The 22,147-nt window shown below is 46.9% G+C and overlaps 1 protein-coding gene across 1 annotated transcript in view; it reads left to right on the top strand.

Annotated features, from left to right (window-relative positions):
- Nucleotides 1-22,147, top strand: part of POLE (DNA polymerase epsilon, catalytic subunit) — a 57,247-nt gene that overhangs the window by 2,229 nt on the left and 32,871 nt on the right. The window contains exons 2-23 of the mRNA XM_040251535.1: nucleotides 2,115-2,256; nucleotides 2,690-2,770; nucleotides 3,197-3,241; nucleotides 3,395-3,487; nucleotides 3,795-3,949; nucleotides 6,089-6,230; nucleotides 6,357-6,437; nucleotides 7,146-7,253; nucleotides 7,586-7,696; nucleotides 7,940-8,025; nucleotides 8,200-8,319; nucleotides 10,109-10,241; nucleotides 10,333-10,446; nucleotides 10,555-10,767; nucleotides 11,016-11,123; nucleotides 15,507-15,635; nucleotides 15,711-15,813; nucleotides 15,899-16,045; nucleotides 16,406-16,551; nucleotides 18,424-18,572; nucleotides 19,707-19,799; nucleotides 20,051-20,195. Coding sequence (XP_040107469.1) covers nucleotides 2,115-2,256; nucleotides 2,690-2,770; nucleotides 3,197-3,241; nucleotides 3,395-3,487; nucleotides 3,795-3,949; nucleotides 6,089-6,230; nucleotides 6,357-6,437; nucleotides 7,146-7,253; nucleotides 7,586-7,696; nucleotides 7,940-8,025; nucleotides 8,200-8,319; nucleotides 10,109-10,241; nucleotides 10,333-10,446; nucleotides 10,555-10,767; nucleotides 11,016-11,123; nucleotides 15,507-15,635; nucleotides 15,711-15,813; nucleotides 15,899-16,045; nucleotides 16,406-16,551; nucleotides 18,424-18,572; nucleotides 19,707-19,799; nucleotides 20,051-20,195 — 2,644 coding nt within the window. The remainder of the gene's footprint in view (nucleotides 1-2,114; nucleotides 2,257-2,689; nucleotides 2,771-3,196; nucleotides 3,242-3,394; nucleotides 3,488-3,794; nucleotides 3,950-6,088; nucleotides 6,231-6,356; nucleotides 6,438-7,145; nucleotides 7,254-7,585; nucleotides 7,697-7,939; nucleotides 8,026-8,199; nucleotides 8,320-10,108; nucleotides 10,242-10,332; nucleotides 10,447-10,554; nucleotides 10,768-11,015; nucleotides 11,124-15,506; nucleotides 15,636-15,710; nucleotides 15,814-15,898; nucleotides 16,046-16,405; nucleotides 16,552-18,423; nucleotides 18,573-19,706; nucleotides 19,800-20,050; nucleotides 20,196-22,147) is intronic.

Consider the following 22,147-nt stretch of genomic DNA (forward strand, 5'->3'; position numbering starts at 1 on the left):
TCCTGTACTCAACAGTCATAAGCCAGGACCTTGCTGCTTGTGTTATGCATTTAAAGCAAACAACTCTGTAGAGACATGGTTATTGACTTTGCTATATAGAAATTAGAGCTGCCTTTCAGTGTTTCTAAGCCAGCTAAAAGAAAAATGGCTTAGCATGGAACACTGCTGTCTCTGTGCACTCAGACACTGAACTGTGCAGCCCAGCACACTGCAGCCATCCTTGTTTCACTTTCCTAGCATGAAATGCACTTCCCCAGATGTGCTGCAGCTGCCTCGATGGTTGTATGAGTGCCTTGAAAAGTGTTCAGTAAATATTTTTCCAACTCAGATTACATGACTTGAAAACATAAGTGAATTAGTTCATTCAGGTTATTTCAAATAACTCTGACATTACGAAATTTTATCTTGAAGACAACAAAAAGTGAGTATTTCTGTTTCCGTTGGTCTTCAGTAAATATCAAAAATGCTATTTATTAAGCATGCACTCTACAAAAAATTCTGTCTGCACATTATATGTATCGTGATTTAATCACCACCACTGATTTTTGGTAGAACTAGTGTCCAACTTGGTCATTCTTTTTTTTTCCAATTATTTATTTACTTATTTATTGGCTGTGCTGGGTCTTCATTGCTGTGGGAGCTTTCCTCTACTTGCAGAGAACCAGTGAGCCATGGCTACTGTCTAGTTACAGTGAGCAGGCTTTGTCATTGCGGTGGCTTCTCTTGGGGAATATGGGCTTTAGAGGGCACCGGCTTTAGTAGTTGCAGCACATGGGCTCCCGGACTCTAGAGCACAGGCTCAGTCGTTGTGGTGCGCCAACTTGGTTGCTCCATGGCGTGTGGGATCTTCCCAGACCATGGATCAAACCCAAGTTCTGAAAATCCTGTGTGGTCAAATACAGTTAATTGCATTTTTTGCAAGAAACAAACTAATAATTTGAGTACCATCATTTTAAAAATAGAGAAAGCTTTTGAGATAATTGTAGGTTCTTAGCAGTTGTAAGAAATTACACAGAGATCCCTTAACCTAATTTCTCTCAGTGGTAACAGCTGACATAACTAGAGTGCAATGTCACAACCAGGAAATTGACATGATACATACACTCGTTTATATGTGTGTAGATTTAGTTCTGTGCACACCCCACTCCAGTACTCTTGCTTGGAAAATCCCATGGATGGAGGAGCCTGGTGGGCTGCAGTCCATGGGATCGTGAAGTCAGTCACGACTGAGCAACTTCACTTTCACTTTTCACTCTCATGCATTGGAGAAGGAAATGACAACCCACTCCAGTGTTCTTGCCTGGAGAGTCCCAGGGACGGAAGAGCCTGGTAGGCTGCCATCTCTGGGATCCCACAGAGTCGGACACGACTGAAGCGACTTGGCAGGCAGGCACTTTGTGTATTCATGACCAACACCACGGTCAGGCCACAGAACAGTTCTGGTCCAAGGGTCCCTCATGCTACTTTTTCATGGCCACAGCCATCTCCCTTCCCCTATTAATGGCTAATCCGTTCTCCATCTCTAAAGAATGCTATATAAGTCGAGTAGAGTATGTAATTTGGGAGAGTTGTTTTTTTTACTCAGGCTAATTCCCTTGAAACCATTCTAGGTTATTGCATGTATCAATAAGTTTGTTACTGATGAATTGTATTCCATGAGAAGAATATAATGCAGCTTAACTATTCACCTGTTGAAGAGTATCTGGGTTGCTTCCATTTCTTGTCTATAATGAACAAAGTTGCAGTGCATATGCACATACAAGTTTTTTGTGTGAACATGAGTTTTCTTTCATCTGGGATAAATGCTCAAGATTGCAATACTGGACTTGATGCATTTTCCTTTTTAACTACCCCATGAGGCGGCATGTCCAGCCAAGATTGTTGTGTTTATTAGTGTTCTGGTTACATAGTTAAACAAGTTTTGCAATGAGTATGACATCAAACAATATGATGTCCCAGTCATATTTTTCCTATGAGTCCTGTTTTCTTAAAGAGCACTTTTCGGGGATGCTCCTACCATGTCACATCTGAAATGCTTATACTGGTTGGACTGAGGGTTGCGGGTGTAGAGTGTCATGATCAGTGGAGACTTGGATTTCCCTCTTTTTACTCAGGGATGATGGCTCCTCTTCCTCTGTCTCGGCACTCAAGCGCCTGGAGCGCAGTCAGTGGACAGATAAGATGGATCTGCGGTTTGGTTTTGAGAGACTCAAGGAGCCTGGTGAGAAGACAGGCTGGCTCATCAACATGCACCCTGTAAGCACCTGTGCTTTTCCTCCATCTTCCTCCTCCCATTCAGGAGGGCAGCACAGCCCTTATCTGAAGAGCAGGTGACACCTGGTGGGAACATGTTGTAGACCATCCAGGTAGAGATGGGATTGTTTGCAGCTCTCCGGCTTTCCTCTTTAACTTCTCGGGGTCTTCTCTGGGTCATTAAGAGGTCACTGGGATAACAAAGGTGAGGGGCATCCCTGTTACCCATAAAAATAAAGCTTTCAAAGATGAGGAGACAGACATTCCCATCTGGATGCTGTTATGACACAATTCTTGTGAATGGGTCTGGTAGGGTTTATGCAAAGGTAGAGAAAGATTTTGTTTTTAAAGTACTCAGTTTCCTAGAGAAGGAAGAAAAGGCTCTTGTAGTTTGTAGAGGAAAACCTTGTGCTCTTGTTGACCGACTCTCTTGCAGACTGAGATTTTAGATGAAGATAAACGCTTAGTTAGTGCTGTGGATTACTACTTTATTCAAGACGATGGGAGCAGATTTAAGGTAAGGCCCTTGAACCCAAAGAAGCTGTAAACCACTCAGTGATGAGGCATAACTGGGCCCAAAATGATACATGTCCTTTTAGCTCTGCAGCTGTGAGGAGAGAGGGATTATGGGAGGCTTGTAGCAGGCAGCTGCCCAAAGCTCTTTAGGAACACGGGCCCCATGGAGCCACACTAGTCACCACTTAAGATGTCCTAAGAGAAGCTAGCTCAGGAAGACTGAAAGATGAGCAGTATTGTGTCTCTTATCTTCTTGCCCTTGTGATGTGTGCAAGTTCAATTTTCTGTTGTATCATCTCTCTTAAGATATGTCCAGGTCAGTGATGCACTGAATCTAGGCTGCTCACAGGTATAATAAAGAGAGCCTATCTTCATTTTTCTCCTTTTTTTCTTTGTCATCACCCCACATGGGCTGTGATTCTTACAGGTGGCCTTGCCCTACAAGCCATATTTCTACATTGCGACCAGAAAGGTAGGTCTGTCGTTTATGTCATTAGGTCAAATGACCTGAGCTTCATTTTGTGGGGAGAGTCAAAACTGGAAATAAAGAGGCTTCTAGAGAAACAGGCAAGGAAGGAAATAGATTTTACTAATGGGATATCTTTTCATTCTGATCCTGATTTAGGGTTGTGAGCGAGAAGTTTCGTCTTTTCTTTCTAAGAAGTTTCAGGGTAAAATTGCCAAAGTAGAGACTGTCCCTAAGGAGGATCTGGACTTGGTGAGTATCACCCAGCCCTTTCTGGGTAAATTAGGCTGGGTCTGCTCTGTCCATGGGATGAGATGGGGGAGGACATGTTTGGTACCTGTGGGGCAGTATAGATGATGGATTTTCATGACTGTCCCTGCCTCCTCCTCAAAAACTCTAGTGGCATCTTTGGTGCCACATGCAGAGTTGAGCAAGTTGCTTTGGAGTTGCCAGCTCTTCAACTCATTATGTATTGTTGACTCGTTCTCCCCTTATTTTCTCTCTCCAACGTAGTATTTTTTTCTCTTGAACTCATGAACACCATCTCTTCATTCTGTAGCCAAATCACTTGGTTGGTTTGAAACGAAATTACATTAAGCTGTCCTTCAACACCGTGGAGGACCTCGTCAAAGTGAGGAAGGAGATCTCCCCAGCTGTGAAGAAAAACAGGGAGCAGGGTCATGCCAGTGATGCCTACACAACTATGCTCTCCAGGTAAGTTTTGTTCACATAAGCAAAGCAGCCAGTTGGTCCATAGAACTGTTTCCCATTTTTCCTAAGTTTATAAGATGAATAGGGCATGGGAAAACTCAGCAATAAAGTTTCCTTAATGATTGGCTTTGTTCAGTGCAAAACACTTTTGAGCAATTAGTTAGACTTTTTTATATGTTCCCTTTGTATTAAATTAATGGTGAATTCCCAGGTTGTAGTTGAGCTGTCCCTTCTTTCTTACATGGGGATAGATTTAGCTTCAAACTGAGTTTCTGTAACAATAAAGACATTTTAGATTTCTAATCCCACCACCATAACAAAGTCTAATTTCATGGTTTTTAGAAAGCGTTAAGATGTCTGCAAATTTTATTAAATATCTAGATTTATGTAGCACATCGTCTCCAGAGAACCCTGGTTATTATACAGAGAAATTTAAATAAAGGACAACAAACACTGTTCATCAAACATTTAAACATCAACAGTAATAAGAAACAGGGTAAGAGATTAAGAAGAAATCTCGGCTAATTAAAAGTTACGATGACTTCAACATACCAGATGGCCAACAGGCACATGAAGAGATGCACAACATTTCTAAATGTTAGAGAAATGGAAATCGGAACTATAATGAAGTACCACCTCACACTGGTAGTCGTTAAAAAGTCTGCAAATGACAAACACTAGAGAACGTGTGAGAAAAGGCAGTGCTCTTACATTATTGGTAGGAATGTAAATTGGTCCAGCCACTATGGAGAACAGTATGGAGGTTCCTCCAAAAACTAAAAATAGAGCCATATGATCTAGCAATCCTACACCTGGGCATATATCCAAATAAAACTATAATTCAAAAAGATACATTCACCCCTGTGTTCATAGCAGCACTGTTCACAATAACTAAGACATAGAAACAACCTAAATGTCCATCAACAGATGAATGGATAAAGATGGGGTTCATATCTACAGTGGAATACTACTCAGCCATAAAAAAGAATGAAATAATGTCATTGGCAGCAACCTGGGTGGACTTAGAGATTATCATACTAAGTGAAGTAAGTCAGAAAGAGAAAGACAAATAACATGCGATAACACTTAATATGTGGTATCTAAAATTTGACAAATGAACTTATCTATGAAACAAAAATAACCTTGCAGACACAGAGAACAGACTTGCGGTTGCCATGGGGATGGAGTGGATTGGGAGTTTGGGGTTACCAGATGCTAACGATTATAGATAGGATGGATAAACAACAAGGTCCTACTGTATAACACAGGAAACTGTATTCAGCATCCTGTGAGAAATGATAATGGAAAACAATTTTTAAAAGAATGTGTTTGTGTATATAACTGAATCATTTTGCTGTATAGCAGAAATTAACACAACATTGTAAATCAACTAAAAAAAGACATGCAGAAATTTATGAGGATTTTAGAAGAGAGCTAATTGTAACCTCTGGCAAAAGTAGATCAGTTTGGGACCCTGGATGTTTTTGCACCAGCACCCCCTGCCCAGGGGCTCATTGATGATTTTTCAGAATACTGCAAGTTATATCCAGAGACTGAGTCCCCAGAGGCCTGAGCCTTCTCTAAAACTCATTGCCTTTTTCTCCCCTTTAATAGTCCATTCAGTATTTGGAAGCTTAGTGGACTAATATTGGAGTGAATATTCTAGTGACAGTGATTCCCACTTAGATATGGTAAGAATAATTATGATGCAGAAATAGTTACTGTTTACCAGTCACTTCACCATGCTAAGAGCTTGTGAGCATGTTACCTTATGATGCTTGTGCTGGGTGGGCCTGTTCCTGTCGTCTTTGTTTTCTTGATGAAGAAATAACCTCAGTGAAGGTGGGTCACGTCTGTAGATATGCATTCCGAGTAATAGTCTCTTTTCTTCTTTGCTCTTTTAATTGGGGTGGAACTTACATCCAATAAAATGCATATCCTACGTGTACTGAACTTCCTTGTGTCTGTGGCCTGCTGCTTGGTCGGATGGGGGTCATCCAAGGTCATTCCTTAGGAAGGGCCTGTCGTGATCATCTCAGCCACCTTGTAAACCTTTGTGTTTACATTGTTTGGACTCTGGCCTTTCCCCGCTTCGGTCTCTAGCAGAGTATAGTTGAAAAAGCCGCTCTCTTTATTTTGCAGTGTTCTGCAAGGAGGCAGTGTAATTATTGATGAAGAGGAAACCTCTAAGAAGATTGCCGACCAGTTGGACAACATTGTGGACATGCGAGAGTATGATGTGCCTTACCACATCCGTCTCTCCATCGACCTGAAGATCCACGTGGTGAGTGGGCTGTCGCATGGGGGTAGCTACTGACAGCCAGGAGGTGATATTGAAGGATAGATCCATAGAGTAGACTTCCCTGGGCAGGTGTAGAAGTCTTTGGTTAATGCACCACATGTCCTTCAGGCTCACTGGTACAATGTCCGGTACCGAGGAAGTGCCTTTCCAGTGGAAATTGCCCGCCGCGATGACCTCGTTGAACGACCAGTAAGTACTGCTCTCATTTCCTCCATCCTAAACTTTCCAGTTGTTTCTGGCGAGAAAGGTGAATTTGATTTTGCGATTGGTTTGCTTCTTTTTCCTCAAATACTTTCTTAAAAGAATTTTGAAATAATCGGGGTTTTTTTAATCAGTTTCTGACCTTGCACATATCTATCATCGTGTACTGTTAGTATTTGAGCTAGTCTGGATCTGAACATTGGAGGGAAAGCCCTGACTTCCATTTTTGATGGTTAAGAGCATGGTTTCAGCATGTTATGTTGAAAAATGGATTCAAAACTGGTTCCGGAACAGCTTTGTGATCGTGGGTTAGTCTATACTCTGTTTTCTCACATCTAAGATAAGATTGTCAGTTCTGTATCATAGTCTTCTGTCAAAGTTGTCATAAAGGTCAAAATGAGGTGATTCATTTTAAGGTGTCTAGAGACTCAAGTGTTCTGTAATTCTAGACTTTTCCTGTGAACAGTGGCTCCAGCCATATCTTGCATGTTCAAGTTTTCATATCATCATGGTAGATCAGTCCACTCCAAGATGCCTGTCCTGCTTTTTCCTGGACCTTTTCCCACAGCAGCTCAACTCTTGCTTTTAGTAACTAGCAGTAGAGGTGGAGTTGTCATGGGTGTCAAGAGAACCACCAGGGTCTCCAAAGCTCAGCTTGGTTCTTGGCCAACTTAATGCTACATTTTGTCCCTTCAGGACCCCGTGGTTTTAGCATTTGACATTGAGACAACCAAACTGCCCCTCAAGTTTCCAGATGCTGAGACCGACCAGATTATGATGATTTCCTATATGATTGATGGTCAGGTGAGTGGGTGCCTTCTGGAATGTGAGCTCTCTGTGAATCGGAACCAAGTCTGGTCTCCAAACCCAAACAGTGTCCACCTGTGGTTAGTATTTGTTTGGTGACTAATGAGAGAATGGAGTCCACACAAGTGAACAAGCAAGCTATTCTGGCATCTAGTCACTCTCTGCCCTCCAGGCAAATCTTAGGACTAAGTAGCCTGTCTTTTTTGGGAAAGCCATGGTGTTTCAAGTTGCTGCAAAGGTTTTATAGCAAAAGTCTCCAGGCTGCATGTGGGAGGTGTGTCTTAGGCTTTGTTTCTATAACTCGCACTGACTGCTAATGAACTTTCCAGGGCTACCTCATCACCAACAGGGAGATTGTCTCAGAAGATATAGAAGATTTCGAATTCACCCCCAAGCCAGAATATGAAGGACCCTTCTGTGTCTTCAATGAGCCTGATGAGGTAGAGATGCCACTTTGGGAATAGGAAGAGGAGGCAAGCATGGTGATCCTCTCAGATCTCAGCATTTGTTTAATCATAATAGCAGCTGGGCTCAATCCCCAGTGGTTGGTCCTTGATCACATAAGGTTAGGATGGAAATAAAGGGGTCATGTGAAGTTGTTACTCCTCAGCTTTGGAGAGGTATTAAAATCACTTGAGGAAGAGTAAAGTAACCCTTTGACCACCAAAATTTGTTAAATTCAGGTTCATCTAATCCAAAGATGGTTTGAACACATCCAGGAGGCCAAACCCACCATCATGGTCACCTATAATGGGGACTTTTTTGATTGGTGAGTCAGAATGGGGGAGGGAGAGATGGGAGAAGCATCTCTTGGTAGCACGGGTGAGCTGCTCACCCTGTTTAAGAGGAGATGGTGTGAAGTGTCCGCTGGGGTAGTCTTCCCGGCCCCTGTGGAAATTAGAGACTCACTGTCCCACGTGCTTTTCTGTCCTCTCGTCCTTAGGCCATTTGTGGAGGCCAGAGCAGCGGTCCATGGACTGAGCATGTACCAGGAGATAGGGTTCCAGAAGGACAGCCAGGGGGAGTACAAATCACCCCAGTGTATCCACATGGACTGTCTCAGGTAGGCCCTGCAGCTCCCGTGGTGGCTCATCGCAGGCAGCCCTCTCAGGAGGGCTTTCTGCAAGTGAGACTCCCTTATACACACTGGTCCTTTCCATACCTTCTTACAGAAGCTGCCGAGAAGTAGCTCCTGTCACCTGAGAGGACAGTGACTGCTGGCTGGTCCCCAGGGTATAGAAACCAGACCAGAAAGAAGAAAGGTCTGGTGCTATGGGAGGTCACAGAGAGGCCTTGGCTTCCCCACATTAGGTTGGGATGTGGCAGCCAGCCTCTCTTGAAGGACAAGCATGGTGTCCAGATAGGCTGGGGTGTCCAGACTCAGGATAAGCGTGCGAGGTGGCCCAGAGTGCTGAGAAGGAAGGCTGGAGAGAAAGGTCTTCTGGGCTTCCTGTGCCCAGTGAGGAGGTTGGTTTTATCTTGGTGGTCATGGGGCGCCACTGACACATTTAAAGCTTGATGAATTTTCTCCTTACCGCTGGTATTATGGTGTGTGGATTTAAGGGGCAGGCGGGTTGCAACATGAAGAGGAGTGAAGAGAGGGCTGGTCTTGAGATATCTGAGAGTCGAGGACTTGGGGATCTATAGATATGGGGACAGGTGCAAGAGGCATTAGGAAATTCTGGTTCTCAGGACTTGGGCTGGGCTCCTGGAGAAATAAGGCAGAGCTCAGGTTCAGAATAAAAGCAGACCTGGGAGCTCCACCCACATGGAGGATCTGGAGACTGGGGGGCTCCGTGATAAAAGCAAAAAACTTGATAGTTGATGGATTCTCAAGAAGAGAAATAGGGACTTTCCTGGTGTTTCAGTGACTAAGAATCTTCCTCCTGATGCAAGCCACATGGGTTTGATCTCTGCTCTGGGAAGATTGTACATGCCAAGGGACAAGTAAGCCCATACTTCACAACTATTGCGCCCACAGACCTGGAGACCATGCTCCATCTCAAGAGAAGCCACTGCAACGGAGAGTAGCCCTTGCTCGCCACAATTAGAGAAAGCCCACGCGCAGCACCCAAGACCCAGTGCAGCCAGAAAAATGATTTTTAAAAAAGATCCCACATACTACAGTGAAGATTGAAGATCCCTCATGGCTGCAGCTAAGACCCTACACAGTCAAATTTTTTTTTTTTTTTAAGTAAGAGGAGTAAAAGAGAGGTGGGGTTCCTCAGTGGAGGCAGCAATACTGGGGATCCTTCAGCACGGCATTTCTGAGGGGCAGGACGGCCCACAGGGCAGAGGCCACAGACGGTGAGAATGGATGCTGCCAGTAAAGTTGTAAGTCCTAGAGATACAGTGGTGTCTGTCGTGGGGCTGAGTTGTGAGGAAGGTGGAGGTAGAGATGGCACGAGGGGGCCTCGAGTGTTTTTATACAGAAGGGATTGTGTAAGAAGAGGACAGGAGTTTGACAGCAGGGTGTGAGGGGCAGGGAGAGCAGGGCAGAGCCTGGCAGCACCTGTAGCAAATAAGCTGTGGAGGAATCTAGAGGTTCAGACAGCAGGTTCCTGCCTGGTCCCCTTTTTATTTCTCCGTGAGGGTGAGAGGAAGGCCTCACAAGGACTGGAAGGACCGGCTGTGTCGTCTCCTTGTGTTTGTGGGTTTCTCTATGAAGTTGACTGGGTCCAGGTGAAAGTTTTTCACAAGGGGCCTGCACCACATGAGGTCTTGGTGATCTTTTGGGGTACCTGTCAGGACCCTGCATCTTCCTGTAGAATGTCCAGCTTCACCACATCTCACAGGTTCCTGGGCTTTGTCTCAGAATTATCCTTGGCTTTTGCTTTTCTTCTCCTTTCCAGGTGGGTGAAGAGGGACAGTTACCTGCCCGTGGGCAGCCACAACCTCAAAGCAGCGGCCAAAGCCAAGCTGGGCTACGACCCAGTGGAACTGGACCCCGAAGACATGTGCCGGATGGCCACTGAGCAGCCCCAGGCACGTGTGCTGCCTTGCTGAGTCACCTTCTGCTGGGGCTGGCGGCCTCTGGACCCCTCACTGACCTTACTGTCTGATGTCTTCTCCTCAGACTCTGGCCACCTACTCGGTGTCGGACGCAGTGGCCACATACTACCTGTACATGAAATATGTCCACCCGTTTATATTCGCCCTGTGTACCATCATCCCCATGGAGCCCGATGAGGTCAGTGCCTGTCCTGGCCCGCTGCCTGACAGGGTGGCCTCAGGCAGCTGATGCAGGTGCAGCCGTTGGATTGCTGTATTTGGCTCACAGCCTGATATTTCCCGGTAGGTGCTGCGGAAAGGCTCTGGGACGCTGTGCGAGGCCTTGCTAATGGTGCAGGCCTTCCATGCCAACATCGTCTTCCCCAACAAGCAGGAGCAGGAGTTCAACAAGCTGACAGATGATGGCCACGTGCTAGATGCTGAGACCTACGTGGGTGGCCACGTAGAAGCCCTGGAGTCGGGCGTGTTCCGCAGCGACATCCCCTGCCGGTTCCGGATGGTGCGCCACTCCTGAGGCAGGGCCTCGTCCCGCCAGTGCTGTGGGAGGACCCAGCCACAAGGGCTGAAATAAAACCTCGCTCCCTTCTCACCCATGGACTCCTCACCAGCTGTCCTTTGTCTGGCCTGCCCTTTAGGTTGCCACTCCTTCTGGAGTGTTCTCTTGGTAGAGTCCCACCTGAAGTAGGTTACGTGGTGTGGGGCCATTTTCCTGTCTTTCTCACATCCTCTCTTGGTTGTTTGTGTTAGAATCCTGCTGCCTTTGACTTCCTGCTGCAGCGGGTGGAGAAAACCATGCGTCACGCCATCGAGGAAGAGGAGAAGGTGCCCATGGAGCAGGTCATCAACTTCCAAGAGGTGATGCACAGGCTCGGGGGAGTGGTGTGGGGAGAACAGTCTGTTTACATGCCCTGCCTTGCAGAGTGGCTTCTTTCAGTGGCCTATTCATTGTGCACCTGCTGTGTGATAGTGCTTGGTTGCTGAGACAGGACACGGGGCCTGGTCTCGTGTAGTTAGGACAGGACAGAGTATTGGCACAGTGAGGGACTTGACTGTGTTCAGGAGAATTTCACAGAGGAGGCAATGGCTTTCAGAACAAAGTGGTGGGCTGATGTGGGAGAGAAAGGCAAGTGAAGGGTAGATACAACTATGTCTTGTAGGCGGCAAGGAGCCATTGGAGGTTTTTACTTTCTTTCTGTCTATAGACTTTAAAAATGATGATAGGAGTTCCTATAAATTACAAGGTAGAATATCGTAACTGCAAAGTCCTTCACATAGCAGTTAGAAAGCGCCATTTGCAAAGTGTGTCACATGACCAGAGGCACCAAGCACTGCCTGCTTTGCTGGTCCTGTTCCTTTGGATGTGGTGCATCTTGGGTCTCTATCAGGCCCTGCTTCAGCATATTCAGCTACTCCAGTGGTTTGCAGCTCTTAACAGTTCTAGCATTGATTTCAAGAAATGTAACATATTCACCAGGCAAAGTTCAAACAAGAATGTGTGCACCTGCTCTGCATAGTACAAAGTTCTGTGCAGCCCTTGTCAGCTACAGCTATCATATGCTTTGGGAACTTTCCATGAACCAACTTGGGAAGAAGAGAGTGTAGGCTGAATGACAAATAGGAGTTAAAGAGCAACTTGAACAAAACAAAGATACTGTTTTTTTGGCCTTGACGTGAGGCCTGTGGGATCTTAGTTCCCCAACCAGGGATTGGACCCAGGCCCCTGGAGTGAGAGCTCTGAGTCATAACCACTGGGACGCCAAGGAATTCCCCGAAGATACTACTTTTACGTCTATGAACCAGTGAAATGAGTGAGAAGTGAGCTGAAGGTGTGCTAATTGGAGGGACCCCAGACACTTTAGTGAATTTGGACGTGGACTTTTTCTAGATGACAGATGGTCATCCAGAGTCCCTGAAATTGTTCTCTGTATGGTGGGCTAGGGTCTTTAGGGAAGGGGTAGCAGGTTCACCTTTTGTTCCTGAGTGACCATCTCGGCAGTAGTGTGATAGCTGGTGGGAGGTGCTAGCTGGGGGCACACAGCGGCATCTGGCCTGTCCAGGTGTCATCCCATCATCCCAGCCTTCCCACTACTGTCGTCTCATCTTCCCTCTCCGAGCAGCATTTCAGAGCATGCCCTAGCACAGAGAAGGATGGGGGAATTATTCTCCTAATGGTTCATTTGCTTAAAATTCCGTTAGAAACAGTAAGTATTATCTTTCTGGTATTTCCTGTTCTACTTGATAGATACTCCTTTTTTCTTCTGGTTGATTTTTGTGTAATTTAGATGCTTTCCAATTAATACTTTGAATGTCCAGAGGTTGGTAAGCTATAATACAGAAGGGCTGTTTTTGTACAGTCAGCAAGCTAAGAATGGTTTTCATATTTTTAAAATATTTTAAAAGAAAAAGTAGACTGTAGCCACAAAACCCGAAATCCTTATTATCTGGTCCTTCACAGAGGTTTGCTGACCCCAGATCTAAAGGTGTTTTTTTTTTAAGCCAACTTTTCTTAGAATAACTCCTAAGTACAGTAATTCTCAAGTTTTAATGCTGTATTTCTTGTTGTTGCATAAGTTTTGGACAAAATGAACTTATCAAATAAGTACATATCCAATGTTCTCATTTTTAGCCTTTTTTAGTTTCAGTGACTGTTTTTGTGTTTTAGGACAATATCTTTATTTCTAGAAGCTCTCTGTTGGTTCTTTTTCAAATATGCTTTATTTATTTCTTTATAGTGGACTTTCTCTTCCTATGTTTTATTTTTAAAAACTTTTTATTGAACTATACTGATTTATAATGTTTCAGGTATACAGCAAAGTGATTCAGATTTTTAAAATACACACACATATATATATTTTCCCCCCCTTTTCTTGGTTGTGCCATGTAGCTTGCAGGATCTTAGTTCCCTAACCAGGGATCAAATGCATACCCCCTACATTGAAGCACAGAGTCCTAACCACTAGGCCATCAGGGAATTCCATGTATATATATTCTTGTTCCTGTTGATTAGTCACTAAGTCATGTCTGACTATTCACACCACATGGACTTGTAGCCTGCCCAGGTCCTCTGTCCATGAGATTTCCCAGGCAAGAATATTGGAGTTAGGTTGCCGTTTCCTTCTCCAGGGGATCTTCCTGACGCAGGGATCAGGAAGTATTTCTTGTGTCTCCTGATTTGGCAGGTGAATTCAAGAACCACCAGGGAGCGTGCGTGCGTGTGCGTGCGTGCATGTGTGTGTGCGTGTGTGCGCGCACGTGTGTGTGTGTGTGTGTACATTCTTTTTCAGATTCTTTCACAGTGTGTGTGTGTGTACATTCTTTTTCAGATTCTTTCACATTGTGTGTGTGTGTGTACATACATTCTTTTTCAGATTCTTTCACATTATAGGTTATCACAAGGACTGAATATAATTCTCTGTGCAGTAGGTCCTTGTTGTTTCTCGTCCTGTGTTTTAGATTTTGCCTGTTCACTTATCTCTAATTAGCCTTATTTTACCATGTTCACTCCAGGAGGTTTATTCTCTTATGTTCTTAGGGTTCTCCTCCCACTGTGTCTGCTCTCAGTCATGGTAGGGTTTTTTTTTTCCCCATGTTTTACAATTTTGAGACATTTTTTTCCTTTCTGGATGTGTCACGTGGCCTGTGGAAGCTTAGTTTCCTAATCAGGGATCGAACACACACCACCCCCTGCATTGGAAGCGGAGTCTTAACCACTGGACATCTAGGGAAGTCCTGTCGCTCTGCAATTTTGGAATCTGAACTCCTCTTCAGCAGGAGGGCTGTTGGTAGTTTTGACAGTTTCTTCCTGGTTCCCCAAAAGTAACATGGGCCCGATGCCCCTTCTTAACTGGTTCCTTGGCTGAAGAGTCCCAGAGCCAGTGGAGACCTGTTAGTGCCTGTTATGATATAACGCTCAGGGAAAATGCTTTCTTTGCCCAGAGTCCAAAATAGACATGGTGAGCAGACTTGTTGTAGTTTATTTTTTTATGGAGGCGGCCTTTGAGAGTCCTGCCTTTATTTGGGGCTCTGCATTTTGTCTCCCTTTTGTTGTGTGTAGCCTGTCCCTCCTTGAGGCAGCATGAGAAATGTGAGGTCAGAGCTCATGGCACAGGCCTGAGGCCGCGAACCTCAGAGAGGCCTGCTGCCTGGCTGCCCTCAGCCAGGGTCCGGGAACTCGGGCTTCAAGAGGTTTCTCACCTTCCTCTAGTAAGAATGGCTCACTCACTTGTGCTCAGGTTGTTTGTGCAAACAGTGTGGTTTGTGCTAAGTGCCTTCTTTCCTTTCTGGAGTCTGGGTTTTGGTCCAGGCAGGCAGAGTTGCCTATGTGATCAGCCCCCCATAAGAACTCTGGGCACTGGGTCTCCATGAGCTTCCCCGGGGGACAGTACTTTTCACAGCACTTCTCATGTGTTATCACAGTTTGTTGCTGGAAGAATGAAGCTCATCTCAGCTTGAATCTGGGCTCCTCCCGACTTTCCCCCAAGTGCCTTTACCCTTTGCTCATTGAGCTGTGTGTCTTTTCCCTGTGAGTCACCAAACCTAGGAGTGGTCTTGGGGATCCCAACACAGGGCCCAGCCTCTGCCAGACACCATTGAGTCAACTCACTGCTCTGATGTTGAGTCTCCTCATCACATTTGTTCTCTGGGGATAACTTAGAAGCTTACATCTGCATTCACAGGGATAGTTTTCATATTTCATTTAGGATTTCCATGTGTTTGGTGTCAAGAGGGTTTTTAAGCTAAGAGCCTTGGCTGGAAACAGAATCTGATTCATTGGTTTATAAAGTAATGCTGGAAACCATCTATTATCACAGTTGAGAGAGCATGGTTTTTGGTCTCAGAGGACCCTCAGAGGGTCCATACTAACTTGAAACTTCTCATACGTCAGATGAGAAATTGCAGGGACATTGATGGTGTGTCACTTGCCTGCACTGTGGGGGTACTCGGGGCCCCCAGGAAGTGTGGCTGTTGGTAATCCAGCGGGTCTCCCTACTTGCTAGCAGACGGGCTGTGCCATATAAGGCTGCATATTACACATTTCTCTCCCCACCCCAGAGCTCTCTTGGGGCGGGGACTGCTGCTTCCCGTGCTGCGGTGCTCTGTCCTGTACCTCCAGGGTCTGGTGTGTTGGTGCCTGTTGTCTGTCGTCCATTTGGGACCCATGGTGTTTTCTGTTACTCTGTACAATCTCCCGTTTCCATCTTGGTCACCAGCCTTCACTTCTTTCCACTTTCTCTGTAGGTGTGTGATCAGATTAAGACCAAGCTCACCTCCCTGAAAGATGTTCCTAACCGAATTGAGTGTCCCCTCATCTACCACCTGGACGTGGGGGCCATGTACCCCAACATCATCTTGACAAACCGCCTGCAGGTGAGACACATTCTCATATCAGAATCAAGCTCTTTCTGCCTAAACCCTAATTGCTCTCTTCCTGTCCCCTCACAGCCCTCTGCCATGGTGGACGAGGCCACCTGCGCAGCCTGTGACTTCAACAAGCCTGGAGCGAACTGCCAGAGGAAGATGGCCTGGCAGTGGAGGGGAGAGTTCAGTGAGTGTCGGCCCTGGGGGGCTGCTCAGCAGGAAGCGGGTGGGCGGGTCTCTGTCACATCCTCTCTTCCCATCACTCGTTCTAGTGCCAGCCAGTCGCAGTGAGTATCATCGGATCCAGCACCAACTGGAGTCAGAGAAGTTCCCTCCCTTGACCCCCGAGGGCCCAGCCCGGGCCTTTCACGAGCTGTCCCGTGAGGAGCAGGCTAAATATGAGAAGCGGAGGCTGGCAGGTGAGCAGTTGGGCCATGTTGGTGTGTCACATCTTGAGGTCAGTCGAGCCAGTTGTTGAAGTAGGTGAGACCACTGTGAATTAGTTTGTCCTATAGGCTTCCTTTTGTCACTTATCCTTCTGCAAGTTTCTGGCTCCCAAACCCTTCCTCCTGTAGTCTTTGTGTATTTGGTCTATTCATACGGGGCTGCCCTTTGATGTGATTCATTAGGAGCTTGTCTTTCTGAGTTTTCTGTTCCTTTGAGTTAACCAAAAAACCCATGTTTGTTGGCATCCATTGCCTAGCTTTCTTTGGCTGTGTCCAAGAGGCCTGTCCCCTGTGTGGAGTCTCACGTGCCCGCCATTCTCAATTGTGCTTCAGATTACTGCCGGAAGGCGTACAAGAAAATCCACATGACCAAGGTGGAGGAGCGTCTCACCACCATCTGCCAGCGGGAGAACTCCTTCTATGTGGACACTGTACGCGCTTTTCGGGACAGGCGCTATGAGTTCAAAGGTCTCCACAAGGTGAGCCTGACCTTTGTGAGGTTGGAGCAGGATCTAGTTTCTGAGGTGAAAATCCTTGCTCAGCACTGTCTCGATGTGTTATTCCCGATCTCTGAGCCCAATGCAGGCACTCAGACAATAAACATGCAGTTGTTTTTAACTTTGAAGAAATAAGGGCCTGGGGCCTCGAAACTAAATGATTGCTTTTAAAATAATTATTTAGGACAGGGGTCAGCAAACTACTTTGTCATGGTGAAGCAGAAGGAGCTAATCTGCCAAACGCAAGCCTCGCAGCATGCTGGGGAGCTGAGCTGTCCATTGGCCTCTTAGAAGCTCAGCATCCCAGGAGGTGCAGCTTGTGTGGATGTGAGAGATGGGTGTCACCATGCTGCGCCTCTCCCCCTCACCCCAGCCCTGACTGGCACTGGGTATTACTGAGGTCCTTCATGCCCCTTCCCCACTCCCCTCAGCAGTAACAATCTGATGTCTTCCAGTGTGATACAAATTTTGTATCACTTAGCACGTTGGTTGAGCACCTGTTCTGTACCAGACCCTTTTCTAGGTACTGAAAAGACAACAGGTGGGGAGGTAATGGTGGAACGTTCTGAGATGAAAGAGAATGTCCAATGTTTGGCCACTGTGACAGCAGCTAGCCTAGCAAACAGAAAGAAATGCCACTCAGGCAGGAAGTGAGTTCAGATACCCCTGAATCACATCCCTGTCTCTCACCCTCCTTGGTGGTGACCATGTCTGCTGTATTGAGGTAAAATTGATGTGGGGTACATCTGACCCTTTCAGCTGTGCAGTTCTATAGAGTTTGACAAATGCGTACACCTGTGTAACTACCACCACAGTGATGAGAACATTTCCTTCGCAACCATTTACAATAGCACACAGCCCTTGTTAGCACAGCTGTGTCCATCTTCCAGTGGTTGGAATAGTATCTGATAAACAGTTGTTGGTCCATAAGTATCCAGGAGTTGGTGAGGCCTGGCGTGCTACGACTCATGGGGTCACAAAGAGTAGGACATGACTGAGCAACTGAACTGAACTGAACTGAAGGAGTAAATTGTTACTCTCAGATGTTGCCTCTAAGAATGTGCACTTTGCTTTCAGCCTGTCAGTGGTTTCTGAGTTTTGTTGTTTAAGAAACCCTATAACTCAGCTCATTGAGTGCATTAATAAGAGTAAATTAAGTAACAGGACTTGGATTGGGAGCCCCTGGGCCTCTCTGGTGGAGTGAAGCCCCTGCCTCTGTCACTGGTCTTAAGGTGTAGATTTCATCTGCTTCTCCAGTTAGCTGCCAGGTTCTGGATTCTGTTCTGTGGGCTTGAAATTGCCCTAAGTCTGAGGTGTCAAAGTGGGTTGTTGCTATCACAAAGTATTTTCTCCTAGTCCTTAGTTTCACAAGTAATAAAAATGTAGTATTGATATGTTTCTTTGTGTTCATAAGTCCTTTCAGGATATCTGTCTTACATGGGGCAGTTCTAGATTGAAAGTGTTTTCAGGGTAGGTGAGAACTAAGCATGCAGACACTATGGGGGACAAGCTGATATATCCACGTTAAATTTCTCAGGTGTAGTGATAGTGTTGAGGTTATATAGAATGTCCTTGTTCCTGGAAATTTTTTGCTGAAGTCTTTAGGGGGGTCAGGTCATGATAGTTTCAACTTGCCTTTGGTTGTGCCAATAGAGTTTTTCTCTAGAATGGAATAAAGGAAATATGGCAGAAAGTATCAACAGTGACCCCTCTGGTATATGGTCTTTGTTGTACCCTTTTTTTTTTGAAGTTTTCTACAGATTTGAAATTTTCAAAATATCAAAACCTTGGGCCTAAGTACAGAATGTGAGGTGGAAGAGTCTAGGAGGTGATCAGTCTTTGTGTGGGTTGCAGGTGTGGAAAAAGAAGCTCTCTGCAGCCGTGGAGGTGGGGGACGCGGCGGAGGTGAAGCGCTGCAGGAACATGGAGGTCCTGTACGACTCCCTGCAGCTGGCGCACAAGTGCATCCTCAACTCCTTCTACGGCTACGTCATGCGCAAGGGGTAGGCCCTTGCCTGGTGGGGCCTGTGGGCACGAGCAAGAGGGGAGAGTCAGGGCCTCGTTCAAGGAGTGCGGGAGAGGGTGGGTTGGGGGGGGGTTGGGTGGGGGTTGAGGTCACACTGACTCAGAGGGTTCTGGGCATCTGGGGCGTCAGCACTCCTGGACACGTGCTTCTGAGCATCCCGGGCTGTGCAGCGGTCTGGTAGTCTCTGGCATACAACTAGTGCATGCATGCTCAGTCACGTCCAACTCTTTGTGACTCCACGGACTGTAGCCCACCGGACTCCTCTGTCCACGGAATTATCCTGGCAAGAATATTGGAGTGGGTTGCCACTTCCTACTCCAGGGCATATGACCAGTGAGAGGTGTAAAGTCTTCGGAGGAGTCAAGAAAGCCAGAAATGGGGGCATCCTAAAGCCAACGTGGAGTGTGTTCCCAGGGTAGGGTGCCAAAGGAAGATGAGGCAAGGTGGGGCCTGAGTGTGTCCAGTGAACCAGCAGCTAGGTGGGTGGGGCCTCGGCCGAGCAGGTCATTGAAGGTGAGGCCTAGCTGTTGTGAGTGGAACCCAGGAGGGTCAACATGGGTGACCCTGCAAGGTGGTGGTGGGGCAGATTGGTTTGAGGGAAAGTGGCTTTGTTTATTTGTTGTTGCTTTTTAATGGCAGAGAGGGAAGGGCTGAGAGCAGGGCTAGAACCTGAGCAGAGTTCCCTGGGGCAGGCAGGCCTGGCCTCGGGTCACTTGACACCTGTGAGACCTGATGTGAGTGCGGAGCCAGGTGGGCTGGTGTTTTGCCTGAGAAGTCAGAGGATGAGTGTGGGGTGTGGGAGAACGAGGAAGGCATGAGGTGGTGCCTGGGGGAGAGGGAGGCAAGTCGAGGGGGCTCTCTTGACCACTGCCCTGGAGAGCCCTGCTGAGCTGAGGTCGTGAGCTGTTGCCACGGCACATGCTGCATCCTTTCAGAACTTTCCTGAGCTGAGCACTGCTTTGAAGTAGGAACAGAGGAGTATCCTCAGCACAGAGCTTAATCCTACCTTAGTTCTTCCCTGCTTCGATGTCCACTCCTCCCAACCCTAACTCCTCTAACGTCCTTCTTGAGGGTGCCCCTCCCACCCCTCAGCTGTGACTGTCCCCTCCAGGGCCCGCTGGTACTCCATGGAGATGGCTGGCATCGTCTGCTTCACAGGGGCCAACATCATCACCCAGGCGCGGGAGCTGATCGAGCAGATCGGGTGAGTGCTGCACTTGGTCACCAGCTGCTGGGACTTGGGGGGCACGGCCTGAGGTGAAGAGGCTGGATGCAGGGGCTGAGAAGGAACAAGCTGGTGACGATGGAGCTGGCGATGCTGGAGACGGGAAGGTGTTTCGTTTGGTGGGTTCCCAGCCAGGAGGAACCTCGTCCACTGTCCAGCATTGACACAGGGTTCTTGCTCTGTAGACATCATGCCCGTCATTCATGTCTCATTTCTCTCTTTCTCTGAAGGAGGCCCTTAGAGCTGGACACAGATGGAATATGGTGTGTCCTGCCCAACAGCTTCCCCGAAAACTTTATTATCAAGACCACCAATGTGAAAAAGCCCAAGGTGACCATCTCTTACCCTGGGGCTATGTTAAACATCATGGTCAAGGTGAGCCTGCATCTCTAGCAAGGACCTATTGTCTGGGGTGGGGTTCTTCACGCCACCTCCCTTGATAGGAGTGTGGGAAAGGGGAAAGCGTTGGCCCTTACACTGAGGCACTCCCCTTTCTGAGTGGGGGCTCCCATTTCTGAATGTCTCTGATTTTCAGATTATCTTTCTCTAGCCTGAACATCTTGTTCAGAGATGTTGTGTTCAAAAGTTACCTGTGTCTCTGTTCCTATTTAGCATAATGACCAGACTTACAGCAAAATTGGAAAAATAGAACAAGAATTCCTGTATATCCTTTAGCCTGCTTCTCTTTATTTTTTATTTGGCTGTGATGGGTCTTAGTTGTGGCACATCGGATCTCCGTTGCATCATCTGGGGTCTTTTGTTGTGGTGCACGGGCTTTGGAGCTCGCAGGCTCAGTAGTTTGTGGCACACAGGCTTAGCTACTCTGTGGCACATGGGCTCTTTCCAAACCAGGGATCTGACCCACGTCCCCTGCATTGCAAGGCGGATTCCTAATCACTAGACCACTGGGGAAGTCCTGCCTGCTTCTGTTTATCTTTTATAAACCCCAGTGTAATTGTCAGAACTGAGAAGTCATGCCAGCACCACACCGTAACTCAACTACAGCTTTGTTTGAATTTCTCAGCTTTTCCAGGACCACGCCCTGCATTTGGCCAGCCTGTCTCCTTAGTCCCCTCCAGCCTGGCAGTCCCCTTGGTCTTTCCAGTCTGTTATGACCCAGACACTTTGGTGAATACTGGTCAGGTGCTTTGTGGACTAACTCTCCATTTGAATTTGTCCCTTGTTCTTCGTTACTAGATTATTTGGGTTTTTTGGAGGAAAGAAAACAGATACATGCTCTGTGTTGGCATTCTTGGGGCGCACTGAGTCAGGATCAGCACTCCTGCTGGCTTCCCAGCTATCACGTTACAGGAACTAGTCCATGAGTCCACACTCCCAGGAGTGGCAGACCCCAGCCATAAAGCAAAGCCATCCCGGTAATTAGTAAAGACTATGGCTCAGAGGTTAAAGCGTCTGCCTGGAATGTGGGAGACCCTGGTTAGATCCCTGGGTCGGAAGATTCCCTGGAGAAGGAAAATGGCAACACACTCCAGTACTCTTGCCTGGAGAATCCCATGGAGGGAGGAGCCTGGTAGGCTCCAGTCCATGGGGTCACAAAGAGTCAAACACGACTGAGCGACTTCACTTTCACTTTATGAAGGAGATACTCTCCTCTACACTGAGACTCTGCAGATGTGCTGTTTCACTCTGAACCTTCGCCTTCTGGTTTTAGCATTGGCAGTATCCTGTCACAGAGGGCATCAGTCTGCCCAGGGCAACTCTGTATTTCCCTTGTTCTTTGTACATTATTAATTGGAACCTTTTGTAAGGAAGAGTTGTCACACTTCTATCCTATTTTTGTTAAGTCACTCAGTCCTGTCCAACTCTTTTGTGACCCCACATACTTACTGTAGCCCTCCAGGCTCCTTTGTCCATGGAATTCTCCAGACAAGAATAGTGAAGTGGGTTGCCATTCCTTTCTCCAGGGGATCTTCCCGACCCAGGGATTGAACCCAAGTCTCCTGCTAGGTGGGCAGATTCTTTACCCCTGTACCAATTCCTCTTACTTCTGGGAAGCCCCTTTCTCCTACTTAGTCCCTCACTTATCACTTTATTGAGTCATTCGTTAGGTCATTGTGGATGTGTGGATGTATGCTGTGTGGGGTAACAACCCAGTTCCATCCTGATGTGTTTTGTTGCTCAGCTTATTCCACTTTGGCCACTAGAGGCTCCTTCACGTTAGCCCCCTGTGTCCTTGAGACACACCCTGTTATGTGGTTTGGATTTGGCTTTTGGGGGAGTGCTTTACTTCCTGGGACTGCAAGACACTCCAGCCTCATCTTGTATTTCCCCTGTCCCACCTTGGAATCACCCATTTCTCCAAGGAG

The sequence above is a fragment of the Oryx dammah genome, unplaced genomic scaffold, assembly GCF_014754425.2.
Source record: "Oryx dammah isolate SB20612 unplaced genomic scaffold, SCBI_Odam_1.1 HiC_scaffold_12, whole genome shotgun sequence".
In the NCBI taxonomy this organism is placed as follows: domain Eukaryota; kingdom Metazoa; phylum Chordata; class Mammalia; order Artiodactyla; family Bovidae; genus Oryx; species Oryx dammah.